The 11567-nt window shown below is 45.0% G+C and overlaps 1 protein-coding gene across 1 annotated transcript in view; it reads right to left on the reverse strand.

Annotated features, from left to right (window-relative positions):
- The window catches only part of FKBP1B (FKBP prolyl isomerase 1B), a 40166-nt gene extending 32179 nt beyond the window's left edge, over nt 1-7987 (reverse strand). Inside the window, exons 1-2 of the mRNA XM_010221849.2 lie at nt 7828-7987; nt 5156-5203 (exon numbers count right to left, since the gene is read on the reverse strand). Of these exons, the coding sequence (XP_010220151.1) occupies nt 5156-5203; nt 7828-7864 (85 nt within the window). The 5' untranslated portion in view covers nt 7865-7987. The remainder of the gene's footprint in view (nt 1-5155; nt 5204-7827) is intronic.
- Between the last annotated feature and the right edge of the window lie 3580 nt (nt 7988-11567).

Genomic DNA, 11567 nt, shown 5'->3' on the forward strand with positions numbered 1-11567 from the left:
AAAAGTCCATAGAAATTTTTACCTCATAGAAGTTTAGTTTAATCAGTAACTAATAATTTAATGTGCCTTTATAGTATCATTCCAAAAAAGTCTGTTCCAGAACTCCACAAATACTACACATCTAGTTTCTACTTAAAAAGGGCAACCAACTGCTGTGTTGGCACAGGAGGGCAAAGCAAAGGGCTCAGGACTCACTTCTGCCACAAGCACCTGGGGCGACGCAAGAGAAGGGCGGCTCTGAATGCCATGGAAAAGAGCCATCCTCTTGCTGTTACAAGCAGATTCGGGATGTTGGAAATAATGTCTGTTGGAGAGCGTAGGAGAAAGGCCAGAAACAGTGCTCGTGTCTCCAGACTGAGACCAGTACAGGTTGACCTGCTGGAAAGCAGCTCCGCAGAGAGGAATTTGGGAGTCCTGGTTGACAACAGGTTAACCATGAGGCAGCAATGTGTCCTCCTGGCCAAGAAGGCCAATGGGATCCTGGCTGCATCAGGAGGAGCGTTGCTAGCAGGGCAAGGAAGGGGATCCTGCCCCTCTGCTCAGCTCTGGTGAGGCCGCACCTGGAGTATTGGGTGCAGTTCTGGGCTCCCCAGTGCAAGAGGGACGTGGAGCTTCTAGAGAGGGTCCAGCATAGGGCCCCAAAACCAATTAAGGGACTGGAGCATCTATCATATGAGGAAAGATAAAGCAAGCTGGGCCTGTTTAGCTGGGAGAAGAGAAGACCAAGACGGGATCTGATCAATATGTACAAGTACCTGAGGGGAGAATGTAGGGAGGATGGGGCCAACTCTTCTCCATGGTGGCCAGTGACAGGACAAGGGGTCGTGGGTACAAATTGAAACACAGGCAGGTCCATCTCCATGTGAGGAAGAACTTCTTTCCTGTGAGGGTGACAGAGCCCTGGAACAGGCTGCCCAGAGAGGTTGTGGAGTCTCCTTCTCTGGAGATCTTCCAAACCCGCCTGGATGCCACCCTGTGCCACGTGCTCTGGGTGTCTCTGCTGGAGCAGGGGGGTTGGACTAGATGATCTCTAGAGGTCCCTTCCAACCTCAACCACTCTGTTTTATGACAAAGCATTCCCACAACATACTTTTTTTTTCACATTTAGGGGTCTTTCTAACTGCAAGTTACTTTTGGCATCACGTTCATAAACCTTCTTTGACAATTGCACATGATTAAAGTACATCCTCAAAGTCAAGAAATTTAAAATCACAGAAAACAAAACTGCAGAAAACGCTTTGATGCCGCTAATACACTCCAGAATTAATGATACTCAAATTTTTACTCGTATTACTATCACAAATGCAATGCAAACTAAAGACTCAACGAAGACTAGGATCCCGTAATGTCAAACACATAGAAGGAGGCAGTTAATATGCCAAACTGCTCATCATCTATCTACACGACGCACACAAAGTGCAACTATCATTTTGCAGATGGAAAGCAGAAGGAGGAAGCAGATTGCCAAGGGCAATCAGAAACCTGCTCAAGGAAATCTATGACAAAAACATGACATAAACCATTGCTGCTGGAAATGCATTTTGGTGCCAGCACACCACTGTATTAATCCCATTACATTCATGTTGTATCAGGTAACTCTTCAGACACAACATAGATGCTGGATGGTAAGAGGAAATTATTATATATGTTGCATTTCCTAACAAAGGGAAAACATACATGAATCCGACCACATTCTTCAGTCAGATACTAAGATCTGGACTCGGTTTCATATTCTACCACAGACTTCCTATCTAATCTTACACCGTGATCCAAAGGACCTATTTGTGTATTTAACTAAGGCTGTGCAAAGCTGAAAAATTAGCAGGTGATTTACAGTACCAAAGTTAGACACTAAGGCGCCTTATGTAGTCAGAAAGGACAATTAGGTACTTCTGAAGGGTAATCCAAAAATCCTACTCCACGTGGAGTGCAGCCAAGAACTTCCTTAAGGAGGAAAAGATATACTTAAACTAGAGGTTCTTTCTAAACTGATCCCCCATGAGGCTGTCCCTTTACTTCTGCTGCCACTGAACTTAGGTTTGTCCATGAAGGCATCATGATACATTTGGGAATCAGACCATGACCACAAAGACTGCAAAGTTACCATGTAACAGCCTGATAGAGCACAGACGCAAAGTTATAAAACTCTATTACTCTTCTCCATGTTGAGATTCTAGTTGCCATTTCCCACTTCTCAGGAGCACGTGGTGTCATCAGAGTAGAAGCTACTTTGCGAGCACACCAACCTTGAGGATGCATAAATCGTAACATCTTGAGGATGAATGGACAAGACTATTTGCCTAGGGTGTACGGAAGGTGTCCACTTTGGTTCTCTCCAAACCTTGGCCTAGATAAGCCCTTCCTAGGCCCCTCTTTGCTGGAAACTCTCAAGATCTGAATACAGAGTAGGCAGGCAATGCTCAAAATGCTCAGCATTTCTCTTCATGCTCAACAAATCTAGCCCATACGGGAAACATGAAACTGTGTTTGTGCTGAGGGGCTGCACTGCACACACACAGTGGATCACTTGGTAGGACCATTGCAGGAAGCTACCTGGCTTATGAAGCCATCAAGACTACGTCCCACTGTTTGGGAAAGTCACTGGTAAACAAAGGATAAAATGAATCCTGAAGACAGGGACTGGAATACAACTCTTTCAAGGCTTGCATGACTGCCTAAACCAATTACTCTCTTTTCCTTGCTCCCTCTCTTCACCCTGGCTCTTGTAACTGCTCTATGTCCAATGTAAACTGCATTAATTTACAGCTTTTTTTTTTCCTTTTTTTTTCTGAGAATATAACGCTTATGGTTTTAAGGATGTGGGAAATACAGCTGCGAGCCTCTGCACTGGCAAAGGGACCTGAATGCAGGTTGGCCATATCTGAAGTAACTGTTTAGTTATTACACTTAGAATGGGCTCCTTTGGGCCGCGTTTCTGACTGAAAGTATCTGTAAATACTTTGTTTTGTGCTGGATGCAGAGCACTCCAGTGAGGCCAGGCTCCTCTGGGGATCCAAGTGCCTCCTGTCTTCATCTTAACAGGGTCAGCTCAACACTCGGTTCCCTTCCCAGGCTGGGATGCTTCAGCACGGGTATTTGTGCCTCGTTTCAGGGTGCCATGTTCACTGTACACGGAGCAAATTGGGTTTTCCACGCTCCCAAGAACTGAGCAGCTCTTGGAAAGCAGGATTTCTGGATTGTTTCTTTGCACCCAAGTGCCTTAATTTTTCCTAAATCCCATTTTAGCTCACAAAATAGATATTCTAGATATCCCTCAGGATGTCTCTGAAACTCAGCTTGTTAAGGCAGACTCAGAGGAGAATGTCAAAGCAGACACAGAGGATAAACATTAAGCACTGGGAGATCATAATAAGATCACATAAATATGACAGAAATCATTTCAAGATTAATCTTGAGCATAACTGGAGTCGCATTGGCATAAAAAGAAGTTATACAGTAGTCAGATAAAATAGTTTTAAGACTTGACATTTATATTTCCTTTTTCCCGAATGTTTTATAGACCATAGGCAGAAATCACTTTACCCACTATCTGTGGGCTTCCTTTAAAAATATTACCACTGAAGACCACATAAGCATTGGAACAGCACTGAAATTGTGATTATAAACTTTTTTCTGTCTGTTCTAATCTGAGAGTTAGACAGGCTGCATGGCACCAACAGCGAGATATACAGAAGCAGCACAGTTTGGGCTACAGATTCATTTAATTTGATTTCATGAAGTCTCTTATATCAAAAGCCAGCTTAGGATAGCCTTATCAAAGCTATCTAATATCAGTAAAAGTACACAGCATCTTGTTATCTCTCCATATTCATCATTCACATTCTCTCTGAAGTTATCCATCAGAATTGTAGTTTGTGGGAGCCACAGACCTGAGCTATCAGTTTTATTGCCATCTATCAGGTTTTTTGCCTATTTCTGTTCTGATAGTTATATTTATGTCTGGTTAGTTACCAGAGTAGGAAGTTTTGGAGGTCAATTTTGTTTTATGAAAACTTTTCAAGTTCATGCTGGAACAGAAACACATCTTTCTGCATCTTCACAAGAAAAAAAATGGCTTCAAAACATCTCTGTTCAGATCTAAGAGATGAAAACAAATGTCTGTGAGAGCTGCCTGGCATAGAGGACCTGCCTTCACCTCCCTATTACTCTTAATCAAATTAGAAATTCTCAAAACAAAAATCCTGATAAATTAATAGGAACTTGAACCTAATTCTTCTTTCCTATACCCCAAGCCAGGGCACTAATTCTCTCCTGTAACCTTCTTAGGAGAGATATTATTAAAATATATAAATATATATATATAAATTATTAAAACTATGTCAAAAAGCTTCTTGAAAATACAAATAGGTTGATTTGGTTAACATTCTTTATGAAAAAAAAAAAAGTGAGAGTTACCATTGATTATTTGGCTATAATGCAGAATGCTGGAGGTCCAAAATGACTTGGTCCAAATCAGTCACTGTCAACTCCCAGCTCCCCGAGATTGTGCCATTTTAAGGAAAACACTAAATAAAATGGCAGCTTGTGGTGTGAAGCTCACAGCTGGGTACTCAGACCACAGAGGTCTTTGCATTCATTTGACAGTTTACATAAGTATACAAAACATTACTTTACAGATTGATTTAAAGGATATTTTCCCTAGGAGTAAAACTGCACTGTAAATAGCTCTATTATCTACCTTAACACTTAAGATTCACACATGTCCATAAAGCAGGTGTTAAATAGACCTTATATTGATCACTTCAAAATGGAGGGAATTTTACTGCCAGCACAAGGACACACATATACAATCATTAATTCTCTGCATCAATATGAGAGGCTGGAAAATTATAAACCTGGCATTTTTTGCTGTTTCATGTTTGATTTCATTAGCTGGTTTTAAAGGCTTCAAGAATCAGGCCCACGATTTCATCTGTGAACCTGTCACCATTAAACATTATATTTGGCAAAGCTACTAGCAGGTATATCTATATTCTATAGTCTGAACTGCTCCAAGAGAAGTCAAATATTCAGGAAACCCAATGGAGTGCAATTAAATGGATTATGAACAACACAAAAATACAGGTTTGAAATGACAAATCGCTCTTGAGTGCAAAGTAGTTGGTTTTAAGAGAATATTTGGAACATGCTTTACCTGTGTAGTGCACCACACACGTCTGACCCTTCTTCGGAAATGTCCGTCCTGTTAAAATTATAAGAGGTTACTCTTTTATCTTCTCTGATTAACCAGTATGGCTAGGCATCGTTAAGAGGAAAACGTTAGATTTTGTGTTGACATATTTTATCCATATCATCAACATGCAGGACTGTAATGGGGATGGTTTAGGGTAGAAGGTTTCAGTTTGTCTCCTATTTAGCTGCAAGACAAAATAACACTTCTCTAAGAGTTATATATACATATATATATATAAAAATACATACACACACATTACATATATATATATATATATATATACGTGTATCAAGTATGCATTTGCATTTGTAAAAAGGACTCTTAAAGCTTCTTGGTTTATAACCTTAAAATTCTCAGAATATTTTTGCTAAAATTTTTCAAATAAAGTTGAGGTTTGACATTATAAAATGTTCCATTTCTACTCACACTTCTAATCCTTTCACTCAAGACAACTATAAAAAGGACATATCTAGTTAGAAAGAATGGCTTTCAAAGTTATAATATACAAAAGTAGTTTAATTTTACCGTATTCGGGCAATGATAAAGCAATGATGCAGTGACTTTTTGTAAAATCTGGTAGCTCCCCTTAAAATTGTGATACTGAAGGGAAAACAGACTAGATGATTTCTAGAGGTCCGTTCCAACCTTAACGATTCTATGATTCTGTGATTCTGTGAAAAAGCTTTTTTTTTTTTGCCACTGAGAAATGGAATTACCATTTCCTTTTTCCCTGCTCTAGATACTGCCAAAAGCACTAAAGGAGGAGATTTTCCAGATGAATTGAGGTGCCAAGGAATGGCCTATCAAAGCAGCTAACTGGGATTTCTGAAACAACGCTGGCTAGTTGAAGACCCAAGCTCAACACGACTTCCCAGAATGGGTGAGACTAATTATTAACAAACCACCTTGCCAAAAAAAGCTTGAAACTGGGGATTCAGCTAGTTTATCTCCTACTCAGCTCCCTGGCTGAATTAACACAGTAGCATGTTATGCATTATAGAGTGTAAGACATCACATAACACATAAGCTTATACGGACAAAACACGACGCAAGATGAAGGCAATACGGTGCATGGAGCAAGTGCAGGAAATCGAGAAGATGACGCTTCCGTGCGTCATGTAAACAGCCCTTTCCATCACCTGTGGACAGCTGGAATATCTCTAACTATGGGGAGCACAAAGCATGAAATGCAGGCCAGGACACCACTCGACTTCAGCCATATCAAACACGGGCAACTATTCTACACCTATCTTCTGGGCTTCTTCTGTCGAAAATGGGAAGATGGAAGTGGCTTAAAAACTGGAGAGCAGCTCTGCAGAGAAGGACCCGGGGGTCCTAGTGGTCATGAGCTGGTGGACTTTGCCTTCATGGGCAAGGCCAACCGCATCCTGTGTTAGGAAGAGCGTTGCCCGCAGGTTGACAGAGGTGATTTCTCCTCTCTGCTCAGCCCCGGTGAGGCCATATCGGGAGGGCTGGGTCTGGTGCTGGGCTCTCCACTGGATTTACTGGAGCCAGTCCAGGAAAGTCCCACAGAGATGACTAAGGGACTGCAGCATCTCTCATATGTTCAGCCTGGAGAAGACTGGGGGGAAATGTTTTCAATGCATTTAAATATATGGAGAGAGGGTGTAAAGAGGATGGGGCCTGACTCTTCTCAGTGGTACCTGGTGACAGGACAAGAGGCAAAGGGGCACAAACTGAAATACAATAAAATCCACTCAGACACAGAAAACACTTCTTTGCTGTGAGGGTGACAGGGCACTGGAAGAGGTTGCCCAGAGAGGTCTCCACCCTTGAAAGTATTAAAAAGCCACAGGACACGGTCCTCTGCAGTGTACTCTATGTGACCCTCCTTGAGTAGGGTGGTTGGATCATATTGTCTCCAGGAAGTCCCTTCCAGCCCTAACTATTCGCTGGTTCTACGAAACCATCTGAGAGGAATCCAGCCTACGCCAAGAGGCAGGACTATCCTCGGGACATGACAACAACACAGATGTCTGCTTTCAAGTAGGCACCTAACCTGAAAAAAGTTATGTAAGATGGATCCCACCCTTGGTAAAATGGGTTTTATTCAAACGATAAACTCTTATATAGAGAGCACAGAAAAGAAATATCAGCCCTTAGTGACACCTAATCCACCACGTGAGTATAACAGCAGCAAAGTCACAGAGGCTGCACAAATTCCCATCGCTGCTGAACTAGAAACGGGGATTCTCAAGACCGCTGACTGGCTGTGGCTTTACGGCAATGTCTAAAACCAGCTGATTTTGATTAAGGCTTGCAAGCGAAAGAACCAGCCCGCAGAACCGCCGCTGGTTAGCGCACAGAGTCCCTGCAGACACTCAATAGCAGTGTGAGGATGGAGCCCTGCTTCCTGCGCCGCAGTACGTGGTACCCCGCAGAAGAGCTCGGCGTTTACGCCTGGGAGAAGCATCAGATCCACGGAGCCAAACGGCGCGGGGGGAGAAGCCAATTTAAACCCCTCCACGAAGAAAAGAAAGACTCCGGGCCAGGACACGTGGACTTCGGCGAGTGATTTGGGGTAGCCCCTTGGCCAGGGATGCGGCCGCATCCCGCCCGGCCGCCCGCATCCCGCGCTCCCTCCCCGCTCCCTGCTCCGGCGGCTCCCGTACCGTCTCCCGGCGAGATGGTCTCGATCTCCACCCCCATGACGGCTCGGCTCGGTTCGGTTCGGCTCGGGTCTCCTCGGTTCGGCTCCGTTCGGGTCTACTCGGCTCCGTTCGACTCGGCGCGGCTCGGCTCGGCTCGCGGCGGCCGGACCCCAGTGAGCGCCGGCAGCCAATGCGGCGCCGGGCGGGAGGCGGCGCCGGGGCCGGGCCGGGCCGGGCCGGGCCGGGCCGGGGGGCGGCCCTCGGGCTGCGCCGCCGCGCGGGGGCTCCTGGCCTCTCAACGGCCGGAAAACGGCGGTCCCGTGTTCTGGGTTTTGTTTGAAAAAGCGACTGAACCCCTCAAATCAACCCCCTAAGCCCCCAAGTCATTTTTTTTTTTTTCCACTGAAAGAACCATCGGTTTTCCCATCGCCATCCAAGCCTGCACTCCCCCGGCATTCGGCCTTGTCGGGCTTCTGCCCGAGTTTTATGTGGGGACTTGGTTGTGTTTCAGGGAAAATGCTCTTCATGCGCATGGGGCTGCTGTCGGGATGATTTAATGGGCGAGTGACTGGGCCGTTGTGTATAATGTGGGGGATAATGTGATCCTTGCACCCGCACGCACGGTGCCCCGCTCATCTCCCCGCTCTGCTTTTCACCCTGAGCAGTCTGAGAAGTTTTATAAGTTTTTTTTTTTTAATCAGAGCAAATCTCAGAATGTCATTTTATTGGTAAGCACAAAAAGCATGAAAAAAAAAACGCATTTGAGAAATACCAGACAGGAATGAGTGGCACAGGAGTGTTTAGATTTAAATATTTGAAACACTGCTAATTCCAGGAGGGTCTCAGCATCCTCAGGCTGATTTAAAACCACAGAAGAGCAAAAGCCACAAATAGCAATGTGGGCCACAGGGAGGAAGTGGCAGAGACTGACATCATGACGTGAAATCTTTCCTACTATAGATATTGAACAGTAAATAACATTTTTTCCTTCTCCTTTCTGTATCTATACCTGCAGCACCCAGGTGCTCAGAGACGCCGGTGTTAACAACTGCACAGCATACGATGACCTTGCAAGTGAAGAATAGAACAAGAAACATCCCACATCTTCAGGGGAGCCTCTGAAATACAAGGGGAAGTGGTTTAGGAGTGGCAGAGAACTGGAGGAGAAGCAAAGAGCACAAAGGGCCCAACTGGGAAAGTCTTTCCATGACCAGTCTTTCCAAACGTGGCTGTGACCAATTTATAGAAGCAGACCCGGAGATTTCTGCTTTCCAGTGTGCTCTTTCAAAGATATTGCATTACTTCCACCTCCTCCCCCTTGGGATCCCGTGTACCCCTATCAAGGATAAAGTCCATTAGTGTCAGCTTTCAAGGCTCTCTGCAGCTCACCCTCCTGAAGCAGTGGTTTACCACAAGACCTTCCCACAACGTGTCTTTCTATCCAGGCAACAAAACCAGCAGCCTGGAAGAATGTGTGTGTGTGTGGGGGGGGTGGGTCTCTGAACCCTCCCTCATCCTTATGATGGATCCACGTGATTCCCCAGTGTTCCCAAGAAGGAAAAATTGGTCCCTGTCATTGTGAGGTTTTGCAGAAACCCCAGACCTCAAAGCTTTGCAGCTGAATAGCTCTTTTTCTTTAGATATAACCCCTACAGCCTGCACTGTTTACAAACTATTTGTGCATTTCCACTTTTAGAAAGACGAGCATTTTTCAAATATTTAGGGTTTTTTAGTTTAATTCCTAGGCCAAAATGTTCCTACATTGTGAAATCCCATTCCTTACTGTTTTTAAAATCTACAAAGGATCTACAAATCACATGTAATAGATTCCATATGCCCTCAAGTAACACCCCTTGAACTAGCAGACCAAAGCGCTAAACTGCCCATAAACAGAAAGCACAAATTTTGCAAGGGTACAAATTCACAGAGGCCGTAAGGACAGACACTGTGCAGTTCCTTCACCTGCATCCATGCAGGACTTGGTGTTACCTCTGAAACCCAACGGCTGTCCTATGAACAAGTAAGGAACCAAACAGAAAGCGTTTTACAAATACTGACCTTTCCCCTTACTGAACCAACCAGCACCATCCAGCATCAACCAGCATCATTTGGATTTTTAATCCAAAAGTGAGCAGAAAACGCAAAACCAACACCACACTGAAAAAAGCAACCAAAATAAACAGCAGCCCACGCAGCTCAGCAGGTCATGTCACTGCAAATGCTCTTACATGTCAGAAACCGTGAGAGGAAACCAGAGTGTCAGGCTGGAACCAGCTATGTCCCTCAAAGCAGGTGCCCTGTGACCGCGGCTTATGTGGACTTTCCTGATGAACCATCTGAAATACAGAAAATCTCTGAAAGCCCTGGCCCTAGGAGGGCTGTCTCTTCTTGCCACTGCTGATTACCTCAGATTTGCAGCGCGGTGGTCTCCTCCCAATTGGCACTTGTCCCAAACGCCCCTGAATATAGGGAGCCTTCCTCCCAAAGCAATTTCTTCTGGAGTCTCTCCTGAATCCTGGAACTAGCTCATCATCCAATGTCTGTTCTTAAGTCTCCTCTTGCAGCTGTAGCTACCACTGCAAAACTGTCTTCCTACCCAAATGAAGGATGACCAGGAAGGTTAGGGACTGAAGGGCTGTGTCCAACCAGGAGAGGATGAGAGAGGGCTTTGATCAGCCTGCAGGCTAAGGAGAAGCACAGAATTGCTGAGGTTGAGGTTGGAAGGCTCCATTGGAGATCATGTGGTCTCACCCCCTGCTCAAGGAGGGTCTCCTGGGGTATGTTGCTCAGGACCATATCCAGGTGCCTTCCGAGTATCTTCAAGGATGGAGGCCTCTTGGCAACCTGTTCCAGTGCTCTTCTGCCCTCACATCGAATAAGCTTTTCCTTATGTTCACACAGAACTTCTGTGTTTCCATATGTACCTGTTGCCTCCTGTCCTGTGACTGGGCACTGCTGAGAAGAGTGTGGCCATCCTCTTCACATCCTCCTCCTCTTCCTTGATAAGGTCTCCCCTCAGTCTGCTGTTCTCCAGGCTGAACGGCCCCAGCTCTCAGACTTTCCTCACATGGAAGACACCGCAGTCCCTGCTCATCTCTGAGGCCCTTCGCAGGCCTCACTCCCGTAGCTCCACATCCCTCATACACTGAGAGCCCAGCACTGGACCCGGCACTGCAGATGTCGCCTCCCCAGGGCTGGCTCATGGCCACCAGGACTCCCAGGTCCTCCCAGGTAAGGAGCAACCTCAGGTGCTGTCTGCAGCTACCTAGAGAGTGTTTGCAGAGATGATGATGCTGGACTCTGAGTTCTCAGAGGTGCCTAGCAAAAGGAAAACAGGCAATAGACACAAGTCACTGGAAGGGAAATTCTAACTAAATAGAGGGAAAAAGTCTGCACAACAGGAGTTACCAAACACTGAAACAAGTTGCCCAGAGAGGCTGCAGTATCTCCATCCTTGGAGGTATTAAAACTTGACAGGATAAAGCCTACAGGAATGATCTAACCTGATCTAACTTTGCAGCTAGCCCTGTTCTGAGCAAGCAGTTGGACCAAATGGCCTCATATAGATAGACTCTGAATCACTCTATGCCTCAATGCTCCATCTATGTAATGAGAATCATAATTCTGATTTGCCTGTTTAGATTACAAACAACTCAGGATCATTTACTAAAAATAAATAGAACACCTTGGAGCCTCGAGACTAAATGCAGGGTCATGAGGTCCCACAAATAAGAATTAATAATAATAACAACCCAATAGGA

Source organism: Tinamus guttatus, unplaced genomic scaffold (assembly GCF_059628265.1).
Source record: "Tinamus guttatus ecotype Peru unplaced genomic scaffold, ASM5962826v1 Tinamus_guttatus_pri_ptg000080l, whole genome shotgun sequence".
Lineage (NCBI taxonomy): Eukaryota > Metazoa > Chordata > Aves > Tinamiformes > Tinamidae > Tinamus > Tinamus guttatus.